Source organism: Balearica regulorum, chromosome 1, assembly GCF_011004875.1.
Source record: "Balearica regulorum gibbericeps isolate bBalReg1 chromosome 1, bBalReg1.pri, whole genome shotgun sequence".
Lineage (NCBI taxonomy): Eukaryota > Metazoa > Chordata > Aves > Gruiformes > Gruidae > Balearica > Balearica regulorum.
In genome coordinates this window covers 33,970,656-33,994,057 of record NC_046184.1, presented here as the reverse complement: position 1 = coordinate 33,994,057, position 23,402 = coordinate 33,970,656, and the positions used below count along the sequence as shown (strand labels likewise).

Below are 23,402 nucleotides of genomic sequence, written 5' to 3'. Positions count from 1 at the left end.
ACTTGGCCTTGTTGAACTTCATGAGGTTTGCACAGGCCCACCTCCCAAGCCTGTCAAGATCCCTCTGGGTGGCATCCCTTCCCTCCAGCGTGTCGACCGCACAACACAGTTGTGTGTTTGTTGTCAGCAAACTTGCTGAGGGTGCGCTCGATCCCACTGTCCATGTCACCGACCACGATGTTAAACAGCGCCGGCCCCAATACCCACTCCTGAGGAACGTCACTCATCACTGATCTCCACTTGGACATTGAGGTGTTGACCGCAACTCCTTGAGCGTGGCCATCCAGCCAATTCCTCATCCACCGAGTGGTCCATCCCTCAAATCCGTGTCTCTCCAATTTAGAAACAAGGATGTCGTGTGGGACAGTGTCAAATGCTTTGCACAAGTCCAGGTAGATGACATGAGTCACACTTCCCTTATCCACCAGCACTGTAACCTTGTCAGAGAAGGCCACCAAATTTGTCAGGTGTGATTTTTGCTGTGCACTCTCCTCGCTGCCCTGGAGATCTTGAACTGCACCATTTCATGGTCACTGCAGCCAAGGCTGCCCTTGAGCTTCACATTCCCCACCAGCCCCTCCCTGTTGGGGAGAACAAGGTCCAGCATGGCACCTCTCCTTGTTCGCTCCTCTGTCACTTGGCAAAGTGATCAACTCATCATCAACTCATTCCAGGAACCTCCTGGATTGCTAATCCCCTCCTGTATTGTCCCCCATGAGGAGCAGGGCTTGTGAACATGAGGCTGCTCCTCTCTGTCTATAGAGGGCCTCATCTGCTCGGTCTTCCTGGTCAGGTGGCCTGTAGCAGACCCCCACCATAATGTCCCCTGTTCCTGCCCTCCCTCTAATCCTGACCCATAAGCTCTCAGTCAGCTCCTCATCGATCCACTGGCAGAGAACCATGCACTCCAGCTCATCATTGACATAGAGGGCGACACCCCCTCCTCGTCTGCCCTGCCTGTCCTGCCTAAAAACCCTGTATCCTTCCATTTCGACACTCCAGTCATAGGAGTGATCCCATGTCTTCGTGATGCCAATGAGATCACAGCCCTGCAGGTGTGCGCATGTCTCCAGCTCCTCTTGTTTGTTTCCCATGCTACATGGGTTTGCATAGAGGCATTTCAGTTGTACATTACAGCACCTGTAAGCTGTAGTAAGGCCCCTGTGGGTGGGTTAGACTGTCTTTGGGGTGTAGGTAGGGTCTAAAGGATGTAGCATATTCCTACAACCTATCCAGTAGATTACTGCCTGTTCTACAGAAATAAGTGGTAGTATCAGCTATCTCTCAGACAAGGCCACACTAGTTAAAGTACCACGACAGACGTAAACACTGTGGCTGCTATTGCTCTGCACTCTTTATGAAAGAATATTTATTTTAAATTCAGTTTGATTTAATATCGGGCATTTCTGTGCCTTTGATGGAACTCTTGGGGATCCAGCCTCTACAAATCATAAGATGCGTTGCACCTCTTAGCCTGAGGTTTTAAAAGTTACGAAAGAAAACCAGCTGGTTTTAGGTACTTTTCAGCACAGCGACAGCATCTAATTCTTTCAGTAGTCACCTCCCAGCTACTAGTGAAAACTGGAGATAAAGGAAAACAAGAACAAAATTAAGGCTTTAGTTTCTTTTTCGCTTTGAGGTTGCAAATTTAAGCAATTTCTATGAAAACTTTCACCTTAATTTCTCATTTAAAAACAAAATGCAACATATGCTTTTATTGCTGGTAGAAAAGGGCTGCTTTCAGTACAAGAAAGCATCTCGTTACCAGACACTGGTAGCACAGAGGAGTTTAAAATAGAGTTTAAAATAGAGTTTCCAAGAGACTCCCTTTATATGATTAGTTTCAGCTTTTTTTTTATCGTAATAATATCACGGTCAGACCTGGCTATGGGTGGATGATAGAATCAGTCTGAACATATTTCCTGTACAAGTAATTAAAATCAAATAACACTGAATCGCATCCTGCAATTTGTACATGTACAAACTATCCCACCACCACAGGCAGTGGGACTACCTGTACCCCAGTATGCACCACACTTTATGAACTGGTGTCAGGGATACTGTTTGTATGCTTTAAGCTAGGAATATGCTTTATTATCTTCCTGCATAAGAGTCACAGCAGACGAGAAAGATTTGGCCCACTCTGACACAGTGACAAATTAGAACTGGCCTGATAATTCTTCACATTGAGATTTTCCAGTTACATAATGATGGAAATAAGATAACACTGCCTTTGCTGAGAAAAAAATATTAATATTTGATAATATATTGGTATGATAAATATTAATGTTTAATGTTAATATTAATAATATTTAATTACTTTTTAATAGTGATTTGGAAATAACATTCTGCCCTCCTGGAGTGAAAGTTTTTCTTTCTGCTTGCTTCGTTTTCCAACTCAATCCAAAATGACAAGGTGATGATTCAAACACTGCCAGTTGATGAAGGTGGAAATCTTTATTTCTTAGCTATATGTGATACTATTGCCACATCTCATTTAGAAAAAAAAAATTATATATGAAGAGAGAAGCTTGGGTAACCTTCCCAGTTTCACAAAACTGACAGTACTGACTTAGCGCCTCTAAGTAGTACTCTCACGCAAAATATATGGTGCATACTGTGAAGACAGCAAAGCTAGCAAATAGCCCGGTACCGGTTATTAAAGACCCAAAGGACTTAATAGAATATATTTGAATACTCAGGGGTTTACCTCCATTACAGAGGTCTCTATCTCTGTCTCTATCAACAAATGGTTACAGGACTGGTGCCACAGCCAGGGGTTCAGTGACTTAGACCATGGGACTTGCTTTATGTTTACTGGGGTCTGACAGGATCCATCTGTAGGAGAAGGGGAAGAGCATCTTCAGTCACAGGCTTGCCAAGCTGGTCAAGAGGGCTTTAAACTACAGTTGCCAGGGGAGGGGCACCTCAATCCATCCCACTCCTACCAGTTTGATGCCAGTGCCAGCAATAGGTACCCAGAGCACCACAGGTCAGACGAAAACCCTGAAGTGCAGCAGCTGAAGGAATTTCAGCCCCTCCAGTCAGTAAGTCGACTTTGTCGGGGACTTAAATGCCTCTGTTCAAACACGTGTAGCATGGGGAATAAACAAGAGGAGTTAGACACATGCACACACCTGGAAAGCATTCATGGTAACTTCCTTCTACAAGTGATAAAGGAGCGAACAAGGAGAGGTGCCATGCTGGACCTTGTTCTCCCCAACAAGGAGGGGCTGGTGGGGAATGTGAAGCTCAAGGGCAGCCTTGGCTGCAGTGACCATGAAATGGTGGAGTTCAAGATCCTCAGGGCAGCGAGGAGAGTGCACAGCAAGCTCATTACTCTGGACTTCAGGAGAGCAGACTTTGGCCTCTTCAGGGATCTGCTTGGTAGAATACCACGGGACAAAGTCCTGGAGGGAAGAGGGGCCCAAGACAGCTGTTTTGTATTCATGGATCACCTCCTCCAAACTCTGGAACAATGCATCCCAACAAAGAGAAAGTCAGGCAAAAACATCAGGAGACCTGCATGGACGAACAAGGAGCTCCTGGACAAACTCAAACACAAAAAAGAAGCCTACAGAGGGCAGGCAGCCTGGGAGGAATACAGAGAAATTGTCCAAGCAGCCAGGGATCAGGTTAGGAAAGCCAAAGCCTGATAGAATCCAATCTGGCCAGGGATGTCAAGCACAACAAAAAAAGCTTCTATAGTTATGTCAGTGACAAAAGGAAGACTAGGGAAAATATTGGGCCCCTATGGAATGAAACAGGAGACCTGGTTACCTGGGACATGGAGAAGGCTGAGGTACTCAATGACTTTTTTTCCCTCAGTCTTCACTGGCACTGGTTCTCTGCCAGTGGATCGATGAGGAGCTGACTGAGAGCTTATGGGTCAGGATTAGAGGGAGGGCAGGAACAGGGGACATTATGGTGGGGGTCTGCTACAGGCCACCTGACCAGGAAGACCGAGCAGATGAGGCCCTCTATAGACAGAGAGGAGCAGCCTCATGTTCACAAGCCCTGCTCCTCATGGGGGACAATACAGGAGGGGATTAGCAATCCAGGAGGTTCCTGGAATGAGTTGATGATGAGTTGATCACTTTGCCAAGTGACAGAGGAGCGAACAAGGAGAGGTGCCATGCTGGACCTTGTTCTCCCCAACAGGGAGGGGCTGGTGGGGAATGTGAAGCTCAAGGGCAGCCTTGGCTGCAGTGACCATGAAATGGTGCAGTTCAAGATCTCCAGGGCAGCGAGGAGAGTGCACAGCAAAAATCACACCTGACAAATTTGGTGGCCTTCTCTGACAAGGTTACAGTGCTGGTGGATAAGGGAAGTGTGACTCATGTCATCTACCTGGACTTGTGCAAAGCATTTGACACTGTCCCACACGACATCCTTGTTTCTAAATTGGAGAGACACGGATTTGAGGGATGGACCACTCGGTGGATGAGGAATTGGCTGGATGGCCACGCTCAAGGAGTTGCGGTCAACACCTCAATGTCCAAGTGGAGATCAGTGATGAGTGACGTTCCTCAGGAGTGGGTATTGGGGCCGGCGCTGTTTAACATCGTGGTCGGTGACATGGACAGTGGGATCGAGCGCACCCTCAGCAAGTTTGCTGACAACAAACACACAACTGTGTTGTGCGGTCGACACGCTGGAGGGAAGGGATGCCACCCAGAGGGATCTTGACAGGCTTGGGAGGTGGGCCTGTGCAAACCTCATGAAGTTCAACAAGGCCAAGTGCAAGGTCCTGCACATGGGTCGGGGCAATCCCAAGCACAAGAACAGGCTGGATGGAGAATGGATTGAGAGCAGGCCAGCCGAGAAGGCCTTGGGGGTGTTGACTGATGAGAAGCTCAACATGAGCCGGCAGTGTGCGCTTGCAGCCCAGAAAGCCAACTGTATTCTGGGCTGCATCAGAAGAACTGTGACCAGCAGGTTGAGGGAGCTGATCCTGCCCCTCTACTCCGCTCTTGTGAGACCCCACCTGGAGTACTGCGTTCGGCTCTGGGGTCCCCAACAGAAGAAGGACATGGACCTGTTGGAGCAAGTTGAGAGGAGGGCCATGAAGATGACCAGAGGGCTGGAGCACCTCTCCTCTGAGGACAGGCTGAGAGAGTTGGGGTTGTTCAGGCTGGAGAAGAGAAGGCTCCAGGGAGACCTTATAGCAGCCTTCCAGTACCTAAAGGGAGTTTATAAGAAATCTGGAGAGGGACTGTTTACAAGGGCATGTAGTGATAGGACCAGGAGTAATGGTTTTAAGCTGAAGGAGGGTAGATTTAGATTAGATGTTAGAAAGAAATTCTTTACTGTGATGGTGGTGAGGCACTGGAACAGGTTGCCCAGAGAGGTTGTGGATGCCCCCTCCCTGGAAGTGTTCAGGGCCAGGTTGGATGGGGCTTTGGGCAACCTGGTCTAGTGGAGGGTGTCCCTGCCCGCAGCAGGGGGGTTGGAACTAGATGATCTTTAAGGTCCCTTCCAACCCAAACCATTCTATGATTCTTTGAAAAACATCTCTTTCTACTGTTAGAAATGATATTTCTGAAATACTGTAATGTTGTATTGTGTCCTTTCAAAGCTGTATATAGCTTCTGTCAAGGAATGTAGACCTTGAGTTACTTTGCCTTTATTTTAAAATATTTTATGTCCTAATAACCCCCTCTCAAACTGCAGTAGATGGGCAGAAAAATCATCAACTGAAGCAAAGATCAGTGATTTAAAATAATGTGAAGGGAAAAGCACCAAGATGTGTACAATGTGTGTATGTGTTATCTATGCAGTTTAATTATGGGCAAGGAAAGAATACGCCTTGTGTGAGGTACCAATAATTAGAATTTATTTTTAGTCTAATTGATGGTTTAGCCAGCTAGTCAAGATATAATAAGCTCTTATTAGTTCAATTACAGCAGTGCTAACATTTATAATCCAACTTACCCAGTTTCTTTCAGGGTCAATTAATAATTCAATAAAAATCAATAGACAGAAGTAGCTGCCCATTTTCTCTTACCCTCCTTACGCATTGCTACAGTGAGTTGTCAGTGGCCCAGGTTCTTTGTTGGGAGCAGCATAGTGGGGATGTTGGAAGGTTATTTTATTTTTTTATCCTTGGTCTTTGTGTATGCTTGAGGTTATTTTTGTATGTTTTAACTCAATACATGGGCTATGTTCTTGTAGTTGTTTCATGAGGTTAGTTATATTGTGATTCCTTAGGTTTTAGTGCTTTTCTCTTTTGGGGGAGGAGAGACACACAACTGCAGAAAGGTAGGCAATAATAAAAATAATAAAAACCCCCTACAACAAAAAACATTTTCAGACATAGATCATATATGTGTGACCAGTTGGTAATTTTGCTGTTGGAGCTAGACCTTTTACTACCTGTTGGTAACACCAAAAGCACCGGCCTCATATATATAGGGAGAAAGAAAAGTCAAAGATTATCTACAGAGGGTAAGAGTGATGACAAGTATGGTGATGCAGTCAGCTGGGATAAATAATGTGGGAGATTGTGAGAAAATACACAATTTTGACTGAAATTGATGTTAACAACCCTTGTGGAATATGTCAGTTGGGTTTGGTAGAGCAAAGCAAAACAAAATGCAGTGATCAGTTTGTGAATGACTGGAATAACAGTTGTAGTTAAACCATTGGCTTGCCTGGTGATGGAGAGCCTAGAAAGAGTAGTGGGAGGAGAAGGAGCAAGGGCTGTGCCAGGGCCCTGAGATATTTTGTCCTCTTAGGGGGTGAGAAAGTGTATATGCGAGAAGAGACATGTAGGATCATAGTGTTGTGAAAACCAAAGCATGGGACATGCTTAAACCATGTTGTAGGTGAAAGTAAAGGGAGCCTGGAGAGAACAGGAGCTTGGAGATATGGTCAGGAGAAGTGGGAGAGACTGTACTAAGAATATTTGTATTGGAACAATGACCTGGGAAGTTTTAATGTACTAAACACTCGAGCAAGTTGGAAGGAAGAGTTTGAGGAAGAGTTAGTGTGCGGTGGTGAAAGGAAAACCCCAATACTTTCACAGATGGGTAAGCTGTTGGGAGCTTTCTTCAAAGTTATGGAAGTTATGGTCTATCCTTTTCCTTTTAAGAAGGAGGAGTAGCAGGTGAGGGAATGGGTTGAAGACGGGAGGAGAGACAAAGTGAGCAATAGCTGGAGACAGGACCAAACTTACATGGGTAGAAAGTGGGTGAGGAAAACAGCAGAGAAGCTTGATTGCAGAGGTAGAAGGTGAGAAAAGAAGGGCTATTGTCGGTGGAGGGAAGACAAAGAGAAAGAAAAAGGACATAACTTTTTTTCTTTGTGATCCTGTCCAGGATGCAGGACAGGTTGTGTTGGTTTTAAATCCACATTTACCTTTTTCAATGGTAGTGGTTGCTGTGATTGGTCACTCTTCATTCTTCTCTTTTGTAGTGCCTTAATCAGTGTTTAGCATCTGCTGATCTTGTGATGCCCTTTTTCTAGGTCAGGGACCAGATGAGACGGTCTCAACCTTTCCCAGCTTGTGTATTTCTGTATGAGTCAGGTCAGTAGTGATAAAACTGAAAGCCTGAAGGCCCTTTATGGTGACCATTGTTACTGGCATCCATCCTTGGGATTCTCAGCAGAGAGGCCCAAGATTCACAGGAATGGTGAGTAAAAGATGCTCTTGCTCTTAGGAGTGGAGCCTTCAGGTCAGGTTGGATGTTTGCTGATGAAGTTGTGTGGGAGAGGTGGAAATGCAGGTAAATGTGGGGTTTCATATTTATGGGCTGTCAAGGCAGAATCTTTCATTAGTACAAAAAAGTGGTTTTTTTGGTTGGTTGGTTTGTTTTTAAATTATAGGTCTAATCTACTCTACTCTTGTGTTCAGAGTACTTTTTGGATGGACTTCTGAAATAAATTTTTATAAATAAGCTTTTTATACTCCTGTTTGCTCTCTTCCTAGGTACTTAATATTATTTGTTGCAAATACCCTGCAAAAGAATCTCCCTGCCCGCCATATACTTCTAAATGTGACCAGGGAGATCACTTATGCTAAATACCATTGAGTTTTAAAGGAATGGCTGGAGGCAAGACACTATCCATAAAGGATGCTCAGTTCTGGAAATAGGATCCTCTTTTTACAACCCAGATTTACTGACTTAGGACCAGACTCATTTGTTCTGGCAGGCTTTTGTGGTGGATAAAGGCAATGATGGATAGTGAGGCCTAAGGAGATGCTTTGTTTGTTAGCATGAGGCTTTGGTCAACAGTGATTTATAGATTGCAGGTCAAGTTCTCTTCTTATTAATAGGATTGTAAAACATAACTGGGAATTTCACTCTGGGGAAGCAAACTCATTAGGGTGCAGGGGAAGGAATACAGGGAAACTTTTATTTTGCATAAATTTTGTTTGAGTGCTTGGAACAATAAAGAAAGGTGATTTTTTTTTCAGTTTTGATGTTGTTGCAAGTATAAATAAATCACCAAAGTGCAGATTCCAAACACTTTTGCACTTAGCAATTTTCCCAGAGATGCCTCTTTTATCGGTTTCATTGGGAACAGAGCAGGTTGATGATCTCCATGACTACATTGTTGTCAGTACATCACAGCTGGTGGCTCAGTATCACATCACAGACTTCAAGCACACAAGTCTTTATTGTTGAATGTGTAGAGCCATTGGAGTGGTGCATTCATCCTATTAAACTGACTTCAGCTTCTTACTGGCTACACAGTAAGACTTTAATGTGCATTAATATGCTAACTAGGCTTTTTGGCAGGGGAAGATTAACATAAATGTTGTAGGCTTTCTTAGATATTGAAATGCATCAGGTTTTCTGTTGTACTTAGTGCATTTGTGTTTAAAGGTGAATAAAAGGCTACACCAGCGTTTCGACCAGTAAGCAGGATGAAAAGGCTTTTATTTTGGTAGCTTTGAAAGAGAACAGATGTTGGGCTCTTTCCCTGCCCCAGTTCAGTCTTCCTTGATCTGTAATGCTTTCACCTAATGTATACGACACTTGCATATGGAATGCTAAAGGAGGAATGGAATCGCATGTTTTTAGTGTGGTCAACTTTGTGTGACTAGCTGTCATTTGACTGTTACTTTACCCTTTTAGTGTTAATTATCTTTCGTGTCCAGTGGCGAGGTAATTTAGTGCTAAAGTTGTAAATTTTTTATAACAGCAGCTTCTTGTCAGCTGTACGTCCATGGTGTAGAGCAATGGAGTTTTGACACTTGACTAGGATCTTTAGGTGCCAATGTAATATAATAATGTGATAGTAGCAATAATAATCACTTTATGTCCTTTGCATTCTGTATAGGTTTTATGGAGAGCTGGGTGGGGAAGAGTTTTGTTTTCCACTGAGTGTTTAAAAAATGTGGACAGTATCTTTGCAAATCACTTTGAAAAAAAAAAATAAATCAGATTTGCTCAAATGAAACACTTCAATCCAAAATTAACCTGATCAGTTGTGGGTTTGTTTTTCTTTTTGGTAACAATTGCACAAGCAAGGCTTCGAAATAAAGGCAATTATAAATAAAACATTTTGCAAAACCTCAATGTGTGGTATGTTGGCAAAATGAAAGCTTTTATTTAGAACACTTCTAAATTAGGAGGTTTGAATCAAAGTAGCTCTGGCTTAAAGGTTTTCACTGCAAAATGAAAACCATTGGTCTCCTGTGGCTATTTACCTGCCAAAGCAATCATTAATATAGTTTCAGAAAGTTCTATTTAATGTTTTTGAGGCTTTGGATCTTTAAGTAGAATTTTCTGAGGGTGCCAAAGCCAGCTCCTGGGCAGTCTGTTGATGCCAAGAATGTAAGGCCTGTAATTACTTGAAGACTGATGTTGTTACTTAAATACAAATCAACACCATTAATTTAATATGGAGTTGTTAAGTGGAATTATGAAAGACAAAAGTTGCATCGTTTGTGGTAGTAGCTGAGGCGTATGTTGTAACTGCTGGCTGGTTTTGTGAATTGCACATTTATGGTTCTGCAGAACATCTGTATGTCAGGAGATCTGTGCCATTTCCCACTTTCTGTGCAAAACCAGCTGCCTCCGTGGTAGTGTCACCTTTTTTTGCTTTCTCAGATGACTTTCACAAAATGTTTTTAAGGCTTAATATGCTCCCTGTCCTCACTGTAAATACACATTTATTTGTCTATGTATTTACGTACATGGAAATTACAACTGCTTTTCCAAACCAATACCGTAATGTATAGGTATGATTCTTCCATGCCTGCAGAGGTTACAGGGAAAGGAAGGGAAGGAAACCTGCTGAAGTATATTGACCGTGAAACTCTCAGGCACTGAATTTGTGCAAAGCAGGTGGGCGCATCATCCTGAGCATTCGCAGTCGACACCTTCATGGTTTATAGCCAACCGCCCCCTACTTCTCCAGCAGAATCCAGCAGCACTGGGCAGAGAAACTGGGGAAAACTTTTTTGTCAAAACTGAATGAAACTAGGAAATGACTACAGAATTGCTATATTCAATGTGTCACATTGCTTTGTACTGGAAGGCAAATTTTCTGGTGGGAATGTAAAGGGAAAAACAGGCAATGAGTGCAGTTGGTAAGTAGCTGTTGATTTAAAGAAGCTGGGAAGAGGAGGAAGAATTGAGAGATAAGCATGTGACCTAAACAGGAGTAAAGTACAGGAGTTAACACTGTTGACATTTAGCATCACAGCTTTAAGTAATCAACCCTGATTTGAGTTTATATATCCAGTCTATTGTTTTGAACTGTCATCAGACTCTGGAACACAACACTGTTTTCCATCCGGAGATTTTATTTTCAACTCTGAAAGCTGTAAACATCATTGAAAACAGGGAGGAAATCAAAACTGATAATCAGGAAAAAAACCAAGCCAATAATCCACCCCTTTGATTTTTAACATACTTTTGTATCAAGGTTCAGTGGTATGTTGCATGACAATATAGCTAAATGTACAGAGCATCTCAGTAATGCTGTCTTTATCATTAGTATTACAGGAACAGCGTGCTACTAATCACTTTCAAATTAACATAGCTTTTCTTCTTTGCAGCATAATAACAGTGTGCAGAAGGGGTTTTTTTGTTATTTGTGGTGCTTTCTTTGTCTTACCACTGTAGTATAACCTGCTACAAGAAATAAGTCTGATTTTGCAGCCCAAGGGAGTATCAAAACCAATCAGGTTTTGAAGTCCATGCCTACAGTGATTTATGTCTGGAGTTTGCTCTAGGACTTAATACTGCAGCAGGTATTCCACCCCAACAAGGGTTTTATCAGGCTGCAATTTTTTCTGTCAGAGGTGGTCTTTCAGATTCTTTCCAGTTCCTTTCAGATATGGTGTGTATATATGTATCTATATATATGTATGTAGGTATGTATAGATACAGATATATGTGTTTATATATATTAAAATTACCGATTGGCTACTTTATAGTTCTAAGAGAAACTTACAGTAAGTTCCAGTGTCTTTTCAGATCTTACCATGTTCCTTACAGTTCCTTCCCAAACAACAATACCGGTTAGATCAAAGGCATACGGTATGCATATAGTAGTGTGTTTATATACTGATGAGTGCAGTGACTATACAGATACAGTGATGGATGACATTGCAGTGCTGAGGCAGTTGGTTTACTGTATGGGACCCCAGGGTTGGGGTTGTTTTGCTCTAATTTAAATCAGGAATAACATCATAGGCACTTCAAAAGGAAAGATGTAAGCCAATGTAATCTTCTTTGTAACTCCACTATCAGCTGTTCACAGAAAGCTCGTGCTGCTTCTCTTGTTTGAATACTTCAAGCAGTTGTTTTAAAGGAGAAAGCCAAAATTCTTTCCAAATTGCATTGCTGCTCAAGTAACCATTTATTCTAACCCACTACTGATGGGAGTGAATGGTGATGTGTCGAGAGATTGTAAAGAATGCTGCTGAATTTGACTCGTGTTGCTCTTTGCTTTATTCACAGATATTGATGAGTGTGCTGAAGGACGGCACTACTGTCGTGAGAATACCATGTGCGTAAATACACCAGGATCCTTTATGTGCATCTGTAAAACAGGATATATACGCATTGATGATTATTCATGCACAGGTAAGAGCTGTATATTCATGAAAGGAAATAACAGGATGATGGTATTTAGGAGCACTGATATGATTCTTCTGAAGTTAATCTTTGTTAGAGTCACCAAATGTCTACATGAAATGTTAAACAGAATAAATACCAAAATAATTACAAGGATATAGTGCAGAAAAGCTAACGCATTTTACAGATTCTGTGTACGTTGTATTCTTTGCCTGAAATTGTAAGGCAGTCTGGATTGTCTTATAGGTCTGCATGGCTTTGTGTGCTGATAGAAAAGGTGAAGGGAGGAGGCTGAAGGGAAAAATAAGAGAGCAAAAATAGTGCTGTGGGTTTCCATGTGGCATACCAGTACAACTTCACCTGGAGTATAATGACTCTTCTGCAAACTTTTGATAGGGTTAAATTTGCTGTATATTAGAAGTGGCTGTTCCCTCATTTTGAATTCTCCTGCATCAGCGAGGTTCCCCAGCTGAATCCTGAGTTCAGAGGGCAGGAGCTCTGCCTGCCTTCAGCCACTGGACGACATGGTCAGTCATCTCTGTATCTTCCCTTTTTGCTCTACTGCCAGTGGATGCTCTAGAGGAGGTGTTGGGTTCATACTGACTTTCTCTCTTCTAGTCTTCTTTTATTGCAAGGTATTTTAGGGTTATGGAATGAACAGTGAACATTTACAACAGCCTTCCATATCAGAGCCAGGCTGACTGTAAGTGTTCCTGGGAGGAGTGTGTCTTTTCCTACCAGGCAGATAAAGCAAATATGATTCAAAGATGTGGCACATTCTCTCAGTGAAGAAAAACGTCTGTGAACAAAATAGTACCGCTATTTTGTGTCCCCAGGGGAACACATTAGCTCTTTCTATAAGAGGATATATTTGTCCTGTAAAACTTTCTTGGAGTTGATATTATCTAACAGTAAAGCTGGCCATAAATAGATGAGAGTATTCAGAATGTGGAGAGAGCACTGTGAAGTTAATTTCTGATTTTATTTAATTCTGTCCATTATGTCTTGGCATTTTTGAACATCAATGATTTGTCTTGGTACAGAAACAGCTTCTTCATAAACTGGCATAATTTGCTTGCCCAAACATGCACAGCGCTCAGGGACATGGATTTGAAACCCCATACATGTGATTTTTGTGCGTACTGTCTTACCTCTGCTTGACATTCCTCTCACATACACTGGCAAGCACTATTTTACTGCAGTAAGCTCAGTTCTTGAAGGACCAAGTTATAGACTGCTTGCAGCAGGTCCTTTCTGAAGCAACCAGTATGTTTCTGATCACTCTCTCTTGTTTCCACACTCTCAGCTGAGTAAAGCAATTGTTTCACTACCTACTGAGTGTGAATGTTGGGATTATTTTAGGACTGACTTTATCTAAACCACTGTGATACTTTTTCCGCTTTGCTTCCCTTAGCTTGCTGTTCTGATTGAACTCTGTAAATGGTAAACCATCACAAACAACTTCAGAGAGGCATTCTGTGCCTATAAATATAATAAAGGTATTTCTTGGTACTCTGCACATTGCATTCCTCATATTTGCTGAAACGTACTGTTGTGAAATTCAGTGTAGTTCAAGAGCTCTGGACAGTCAAACTGGTGTAAAACTTGATGGAAATCCATTATAGATCTCACATTCCAGACTGAGTTTGGCTCCACATTTATAAAGAAGAGTTTCCTGTGAAATCAGGCTGATGGGTGACAAAATGAATTATTTCTTTTCCACCTTTCTCTTGATCAAGCTAGGAAAAGTTAATGCAAAAGGAAGCGAAGTAGATGAAATAGTTTTGTAAGATTTCAAATCTTAAGACTATCTGTGCCAGATGAATTGTAAGTCATGCGGTGACTTTCTGTATGTCTGACCAATGCTACTTGCTGCCATTTGGGACCTGGAGTTTTTTCTGGAGTTAAATTGTAGTGACTTTTGGATACTGAGAGGCAACCATGAGGATGCAGTGCCTGTTGGGTGTAGAATTTCCATGAATGGCAACCTAACATCGTTAAGTGCATACATCACAAAATAACTGCATTTTTTTTCTGGTTCCACAACTAGTGTGAGCCCCTCCAGCGGAGGCACTGGTCAGTTCCTGAAGTAGACCTATGAGACTCTTGCATGACATTTCCACCAAACAACTAGTGAGTGAAAGATTAATTATGTTTTAAAAATTGAAGAAAACACAGGGTACATTTAAAGTCACGTGCTTTGATCAGTAAATGGCATTTGGTGCTTGTTTTAGTCTATATGAGTGACATTGAGAGCATTTACATTATAGCACTGTATTAAAGCAGGTAGCAAGTGTATATATTTGTACACGAGACTGCTGTAGGTTTTTCACCCCTGAGCATATTCTTTGCTCTTTGCTGGTTTTGCCATCTATTAAAGCTCCTGATTTCGGAGACTTTCATGTGCATTCATTTGCCCAGATATAAATCTAAGAGGTAAAGTGAACACAAGTAGGAAGAGTATGTTGCTGCGGCTTTAACACAGAGCCTATGGAAGTTGGAAACCACTAGACTGGTTAGCAGTGTCTGTCCCAAAGAAACCTGCAGTATTCTGAGAATCAGCAAAGGCTCAGTGTAGTAGAAACACTGACTGTGTTTACAGGACATTGCTGAAAGATCTGTATGTTAATAAATCAGTGAGAAATAACAGTGGGAAGGAGTTTATGATGCTAGTGACAGTACTTTGCTGTCCTGTAGACAGACCAGCAGGTTTAGTCCAGGCTGTTATGCTTGGGTATAGCTGACTTTTCATAAGCATGATTTTCTCTTACAGCATACTGTGGTATTTTAAAGCAAGTAGTTTACAAAAAAACTCATTATACTTCCCCTTATTGTCTTTTTTTGGTTTGTTTGTTTGTTTTTAATTTAAGTGGAGCCTTAATGACATTCAGCTGAACAAATGATATCTAGGACTTGATAAGGAAAAGTAATTTCCAAATATGTTTTGTTTAGAGAATCAAGGCAATAAAGTGTGTTAGGGATCTCAACCTGTCTCAGCCAACCTTGTATTTGCTCTATTTAAGTCCATCAATTTAATCTGCCTTTTACGCTTGTAGAAAGCAGCAAGTAGAAATCTTTGCACTTTGAGAATCCAGATACCAACTTGTCCGTGCCCGGCACACCTCACTGGACTTCACAAATTTGCTGCAGCTAGGAGTTATTTTGATTAAGCTCAATTTTCTTATTGTGACGGTGCTAGTTCCTGAAGTTAAGGATGTAAACCAAGCCTTTTTATCTGGCACAAAAGCAGGACAGGAGAAAAGCAATCATGATAGACCAAAGAGAAAGAGCCCTGCAAATTAAGGACATGTTTTTGACAGGTTTTGTGAAGAATACCCTGTTTAACTTGGCATATCTGTGAAAGTAAGGCTGTGCACTGTCCTTAACAGAATTTTCTGGGGTTTCCATATTTCTTTTTTGTTCTAATAATCAGAACATCTGGCAAAAGTCAAAAGTGGGAAAGATGTCTGTAAAAGAAATGGTATTTTAAAACCAATTCAAACACAGATAGGCAAAATACTTTTACATTCATACCATTGTATAGTCTCTATGCAATTCATGCAAAAAGTGGGTATTGTAGGACATAACTTCTGCATTGCCCATTTCTATATTCCTTGACATAGCTGGAAGCATCAGCTTTGCTAGCATCAGTTCTCACCTACTGCAGAAGGGTATTATAAAGATGCCTCTTGCCAACTGCTCATGAGACCCATGCTGCAGAAGCCACACACAAGGACCTCTTGTGCGCAAAGGTAATCCTGAGGGGATTTTAGGGGCACATTGGTACTTCAAGCATACTACCAAAACTACCAAAGGCTCTAGGACTTACGTTGGTGTGGTGGTATAGTATGCAATTCTGTTCAAATCTCTCACAGAGAGTCCGATACGCTTTCGTTTTTGCCAATGTTTGCAACTAAATTTAGTCATTCAAACCTCTTTTGCCTTCTGCAGAATTTAAGTTTTTAGCAAGTCTGTATTTCCCTCATTGGCAATTCTGGGTTTGACTTGCTAGCTGAAATATCAATGAAACTAAAGAGGAGGCAGATTTTTAATCCAGTTCAGGAATACCAAGAATAGGGCAAACAAGCAACAACTGACCCTGTGTGTTACTAAATGTTAATTTTCAAAATACATTTCAGGTCACACTGTTCCTTGTAATGCTGTGTAATCGAATCATAGAATCCAGTTATGGAACTGTAGCTATGCATAAAATAGGTGACTTACTGTAAGCTGGACCAGAAACTCTGGTAGCACAGCCTCGTGAATGTTACTAAGCAGGAAGAAAATGTTCTGTAGCTTGGCATTAATATGTCATTGTTTGCACAGGATAGCTGAAGCACAGGAAGGAGATGTTGAAAAATTATACCTGAACCTTGATTAGGCAGGTTATGATGTGAGTGATGTCCATGCAGCTTGCCGGCAGACTAACGTAAAATACCTTATTGTTCCATTCTATGCACACATATATAATTTAGCAGTCATTGATCAAAATAGAAAAGAGACATAAAATCAGTGACATTGAAGGGGTTTTCTCCTGTATGAGACATTTGAAAAGAAATCTGTGCTATCTGTCTCTGTCAGAGTCCTGGGCACAAAAGACTGATTTAGACAGCTTATAGCTGCTTCCAAAACAGCTACAGTCTCTTTCTTGCTGGCATGTTTATTGCAAGTTTTACAATAGATTTGAATTACATTTTGATTTTCACAACAAAGGATGTAATGAAGACATCAATTTCAGATTTTGTTATTTGTATTCATCTGGGAAGCAAGATTCACAGGGTTAGACTGAGTTAGTCACAACCATATTTACACAGAAATCTGTTGTTTGTGACTGATTTTATGTTCAGAAATCGATCATAGCTATGAGAAGGGAGATGAGTCCTAAGCTGTACCCATATGCCAAATGGGTGCACAATCTGCAAGTTAAAGGCATAAAAAATATGCCCTGGGCTACCAGGCTTTTCCAACTTTGGTGTCATCTCATTCCCCTTCCACTTTGCTCCACAGAACCTGGAATGTAATGGCGTTGTGCTGGGGGAAGGAAGGCAGAAAATGGCATGAGTCTCTGCTGGGGTAGTTTTATGTGTAGTGGTATGCCACACCATCCCTGTAAAATATGATTAAATCTGAACGCTTTAGTATTTTTCTGAAATAGTAACACTTATATCCTTACTCTGCCTGAGATTACAAAAATGCATGGGCTGTTCTCTTGGCTTGAAAAAGAAAGAAAGAAAGTTTTCCTTCTAGAAATGAGGATGCAGCCAGTGTCACCTCCAGTCTTTCAGACTGTTGTGTAATCTGCAGCTCGTAGCAGTGCTCTGAGCAGTGCAATACATATCATAATTTATTTTTTTTTTAAATGGAAAAGGAAGAAGTTAAGAAACAAGACATGAGAGCTCTCTTTTTCACACCTGGCTCTAACAGCGAGGAGTTCTGCCTGGCCACAGTGGATGGTTAATCACATTTAGTCTGAACAGATGTCGTTAGTTTCCTGCCTTGGGACCACTCACCTATCTAAGTAACCCATCAAAGATGGAGCAGAAGAAAGAAGACCCTATGAGATTTAGTACATCCTCCCTAGATCATCTTAAGGCTGAGGAAGATGCATGCCGTGGCCTGGAGAATCCATGGGTTTTCTGAGCCCCAGATGATTTGTTTCTGTGCAATCTCATGGGCCACTTGGGTTTTTGTTTTTGTTTTGGTTTTTGTTTTTGGTTGGTTGGTTGGGGGTTTTTTTGTTGTTGTTTTGTTTTTTTGGCTTTCCAGCCAGGATAAAATGGGGAAGTGAGTTTAATGGAAGTACTGGTGATGTTCTCAGCCTCTCCTGTGGGTGGGAGTCCCTGAGGTGACATGGGGAAGGTAATGCAGCTGATGTTACCCTCCCAGACAGTTTCTCCCCAGGGGCGGTTTTGTTTTCCCACACTTGGTGGTACTGGAAAGGGAGGTGTTGGGACTCTCCATGAGTGCCCTCAGATGGTATCTTCAGTTGATGGTCCCTGTATGTGTGGTCTGGATAAGGTGGTAAATGACCGAATGTAAGGGAGACATATGAAGTATGGACTGTGTTAGTATCTAAACCAGACTCTTTGAATTAATGTTTGCACATGTTGTGATCTATGGGGTTTGGTAAATTTTTTTTTACTTTTTTCTCTTTTTTTTTTTTTTTTTTTTTTTTTTTTTTTAGAGAGAGAGAAGTGGGTGATCTACAACTTTGTACCTGACACCAATGAGGTGTTACAACGACACAGTACTTTGGCAGGAAATACATATGAAGTCTTAACTGATTAATTATTTAAACTGTATCATGCATGTTGCAAATCATGGCCTACTTCTTGCAAGCCTGGCCCAGCCATGTGAGCAGCCATGTCCATCCCTGCAGCTGAGCTGTGTGGGACTGCTCTCCATGTGCAGAGCTAGGCACTCACATCAATATTTTAAATGCATGTAGACCTCGTAACTTTTTTTCATAACCATTTTGCTAAATCCATTCCAGACGATTTTGCCTTTCCTTTTTATTGTCACGTAAGCCAAGTCCTGCTGTTTTTTTCCTACTGCTTGCTTTTAGAAAGAAATTACTTAGAAACCAAAGGAGTTGGTAAAATAGGTGGAGATTCTAAGTCTGTGAGGCTTTTATTGTGCATTACAGCCTGGTACCATCATATTTGTGTTCCTGGGTTTATTTTCTGACTTCTGAAGAAAATTGTGAAGAATTTTTATATAACATACCATGACTGTTATGGGAACGTTTACATTTTTTTGCTCTTCAGTGAGGCATGGTTGCAGGTTCTAAATAGATAAGGAAGGAATGAAGTACTTCTTTAGAAAAAAAAAAAAAAGGACTGGGTGGAATAGATGGATGGCTTTGGGCTTTTTGATTTGACCATGTAGAAGGCCTACTTAAAACAATGAAAGATGTGTTGGACTCACTGGGCTTTATTTAACTGCCTGTATCCAGCTGCACCTTGGTAGGCCTCCCCCCACCTCTGCCCCAGCATATTTAAGTCTTTATGAGGCTCAGAGATTTTTCTAACAACATGTTTCCCAAAAATGCTGTCAATGCATTCAGCACTATTTTTTAATTTTTTTTTATTTTTTTTTGCAATAGCCTCTCACAGTAAACTGAAACCTAATAATTGTTTCTGCATAAATTGCCAAGAAGCATGGTGGTAGCAAGTTGAATGACACCTGAAATGTTAATTCTTTGGAAAACTGGCAGCTCTGCATATTTTTCAAATCAAATTAAATCACAAATCTGTTGCAAATTGGAAGGAATTCCAAGACCAGCATTAAAATAATTAAGGGTCTGGGAAGATTGACTTGACATATGGGAAAGATTTAAGGAGAAAACTACACATTTAGCTGCATAATGATGATGAATGTGCAAAAAGTAGGAATTATGATAACAATAATACTAATTAATTATTACTTGAGGGGTGTCAATAGTAAAGGGAAAATGTAGGGGAAAGACCTGCACCACTGCAGATCAGTGGCTACTAGTTTTTGACATTAATTTTTTACGTCTGACCCATATACTCTGTTCTTTACTGATATCATGGGATAACTTTGAAACAAATGCACCTCGTTATAATGCATAGAAAACAGATGGTCACATTTAGTCCATTCAGTGCTCATGCATCTGATACTGTTTCACCTATCTTTGTGCTTTTTTTTCCCATGCAGCCATTAATGTTTCCTCACTTTGGTTTTCTGACAGGCCACACCATTGTGATTTATTTTACATTTGCTTTGCCCATAATAAGCAGAGTTGAGTTCTTTCTAAGCCCTTCTGTTTGGTTCCATTCTTGTAGATAGTCGTGGCTTATAAACAGCCTACACATCTGCTTGGATTTCAGCTAATGCCACTGGCGATGTCCCTGCTTAAGAAAGATACCTGCTGGTTTGGTATTTTGCTAAGCGTTGATACATGGTGGGGTTTTTGAGTGTGTGTTTGGGTACGTGTGTATGAAAAAGGATTTTAAAGAAACATCTCTGGAATACTTGTCTCCGTGCTGGCGCTGGGTCAGGAGATGACTGGCTAATGATCTTCTCCAGGGAGTGGGAGACTGTTTTCTTTTAGAACTGGCAAATTTCCTCCACTGCTTTTGAACATGAAGTGTTAAAGGTATAGTTGTAGTCCTCAGTAGAAATTGAAGTTACCTTTAGAGGCTTTTTTTCTCACCTCATCTTTGGAAGTCTCAGTATGTTTTGTACGTCTGATAAAAAAAGTCTGCTTTGTATGTGCCAGTGCCCAGTTTTCATTATCCTATCAGCCAGGAAATAAATGCATCTGGGTCTTTGTGGTATAGCGTATAGCCAAAGGCTCGGTCTTGCCTCCTTTTCCTTCATTAATGCTTTGTTTACAATATAAGTCTTCTGAGGATGCTTGTGAGGAAACAGAGACAGTGTCTTTGCAATGCTAATGGAGCCCATCCTTATCCCCTGAGCGCAGATGCCCCGCTATGGGAACCACCAGTCTGGTATCTGGATGGACTTGAAATGCCAGTAACAGGGACCTGTGATTTTGTTGAAATGACACAGCTCATATGCTGTTTATGGTTCAGGTCCTCAGATTATCAGGGGGTTTGCTGGCTATCCAGTTATTACCCTCTGCTTCTTGCAAGATACAGCTATTTTTGAGGGGGCAATACACTCCCTGTCACGTGGTTTTTTTATTAACATAGTAGTCTGACACACTTTGGATGAATGATTCCTCTTGGCATCTAGAAACTCGAGTTCACGAAAGTGCATCTGCCTGTGGGCTCCTGTGCAGATTTCACTGGTTTATTTTTGACTTGCAAATCCATCAAATGTTTGGGACATCAACAGTCTGAGAAATCTCTTCTTTTTCCGGTACCGTGCAGCAGAAGAGATGTTTAAATGGCAGGGATACTTGAAAAAAAATTTTGTTGAATTGCATGAGAAAATGCTGAAGGTAGAATCCATATTTAATACCTAGGGCACAGGCCAGGTAAAATTCCAGACTTGCAATACATTCCTTCCAGATATTCAGGAAGAGTTCATTGGTGGGTTCTGATGTGGGGCAGGAAATGGGTTTGCACCAGTATATGTTGGTAGGAGATAGCTTCCAGCTAGCTGTGAAGTGTGAGTATTTTACAATATCATGTATTACTAGTTATTTTTGTTCCAACTGTACATTTCAGTGCTCACAAATGACTTCTAAGAACTGAAAGGGAATGCCTCTCCTTATTTAAAATGAAGAATAAAATCTAGCTTACATGTGAGGAATGTAGGCTATGTTTTAGCACCTGCACCAATCTCTTCTAAGGGTGGTATAGTTACCTGGGTTTCCATGGAGGAAAGCTACTGTAAGACTGATGTAATCCAGAGTTGAATGAAGTCATCCAGCTTCTGTCTTTAAAGCTGCATGCTTGTCCTTTGTTAATTAACAGTATAAAATTGGCCTGCTTTTTCTGACACACAAGAGCATCCACAAGTCATCTCGAGGATAATAAGAGCTGATAGTGCTTAGTACATTGGTAAACGAGGCCACATTTTAGTAAGTGACTAAATATGGCCACAAGATGCAATTTGTTCAGCATTGCTGCACACCCTTTACCCTTCACTGCTGCAAAGAAGTTAAAAAAAAAAGTCTATGACCTCAGATTAGTTATATGCTTATAGTATACCAGCTTTGTTACTTGAAAATACAGTAATATGAGACATAATGACAATAAAAAAATCTGATTTCTTCCTGTTTGTTTCCTTTGACTTTTGTTGATGAAATCAGCAACACTTCCAGTTTTCCTCAAGTTCTGCAGCTTATACAACAGCCGAGCTCATTGACTGTGCTTAAATAAAGATTGAGAATAATTGCGCAATATGGTGCAAGGGACAGAGCAATAAACAAGCGTACTGACAGGGGCTTGTTGTAACATCACTGGAGTGACATACTACGGCTCGAGTAAGGGAATGTTGTAGTCAGCAAAGCACCAGAGAAAACATGCAGTTCTGGATTTATAATGATGTGGGCAAGATGAACCATCTGTCTTTTCCATCTCTGATTTTGATCATTCCCCCTCCCCCTCTCCCCCCCCAGCCCCAGTTCTATTAGAAGTAGTGTGCATGCACATACATTATCACACAGTGTAATCCAAACTCCGCTGAGGCGATGGTGTCCAGCTACACTGTCAGGGTTGCTGTTAGTAACAAACACTCTGGAAGTCAGCTTGTACGCACTCAAAACCTCATTTGATTCTGATTTCCTTTACTTGGCCCAGTTTCCATTCTGCTTTATAGTACATCAGCCCACATGAAGCTCTCAATCCTCTTTCAGGATAAATTCTCTCCAATATCCACTTTCTAGCTGTAAGATAATTCACAAAGCTAATAAAAGAATGATCATTCAGACTGGGCTTGTTGCTAAGCGACTGCATTACTAAGATAAAAACACAAGTCATTTTTATATATCTGCTATATCTTATACAACGGAACTCATTTATGCGTTATTTGGATTGAATTGGGTTATCGTTGACAACTTAGTTTAGAAGGTGTTTTAACTTGGAACAAGGCTTTTTTTTCCTTCTTAGAGGATACTTTTTAGGTTCCATTTCCTCCTTGGTTACTGACCCAGTTCATAACAACTGTTCATCTGGCTGTGCAATTATAGCAGGATTGATTTCTCAGCTGATCAAAATCCAACACATTTTTAAAATGTCTTTGATGATAGAATATGATTTGAGTTGATAAATAGAAAATGTATTCCCTTGAAAAAGATATAAATGTATGCTCTTCAGTACTGGATGCTTAATTATTTTACAGAAATAATTCTTTTACTAAATAAATATATTTGTTATATTTAGTATATACATATACACGTCCCAATGCATTATAGACTTGGATTCTCTACTGGCCTTAGGAATAGAGGATGGTAAAAGGATGATATCAAAAGCAAGTGTCTAAATATTTTACATTTTTACAGCTTCTCTATACTGTTTAAAATCTGTCTTTCTGCAGAAGCAGACATCAGAACTGATTATTTTGTTTTTACAAGAAATATATTTTGCATTCTTAGGGTGATGAGGAGGTTTTCAATATATAGAAAGAGGTACAGGTATTGACTTGAGAAGAATATACTTGGTTTGAAACAGTACCTCAGGAAAGAGTGAGATCTTTCATTCATGTAAAACTTCTGAAATTAAAATATTTTCAAATATTAGCATTGCTTAGTATTTATCTCACAGTATTACAAGAGGCATCCAGTGTACCTCCCATTTCTCAGTGTTCTGAACCCCTCTGCAGCTTTCCAGCACCCAGTGTCCCTTGACAGCTTCTGCAATGCAGTTATGTGCTGTGTCAGTGAAATATGATTGGAAATTAGAGATGTAGGGGTACAGCAAAATTAAC

At 41.0% G+C, this 23,402-nt stretch overlaps 1 protein-coding gene across 2 annotated transcripts in view; it reads left to right on the top strand.

Annotated features, from left to right (window-relative positions):
* Window positions 1-23,402, top strand: part of NELL2 (neural EGFL like 2) — a 155,855-nt gene that overhangs the window by 75,764 nt on the left and 56,689 nt on the right. For both annotated transcript variants that reach the window (XM_075745148.1, XM_075745139.1), the window contains one exon: window positions 11,922-12,047. In XM_075745148.1, coding sequence (XP_075601263.1) covers window positions 11,922-12,047 — 126 coding nt within the window. The remainder of the gene's footprint in view (window positions 1-11,921; window positions 12,048-23,402) is intronic.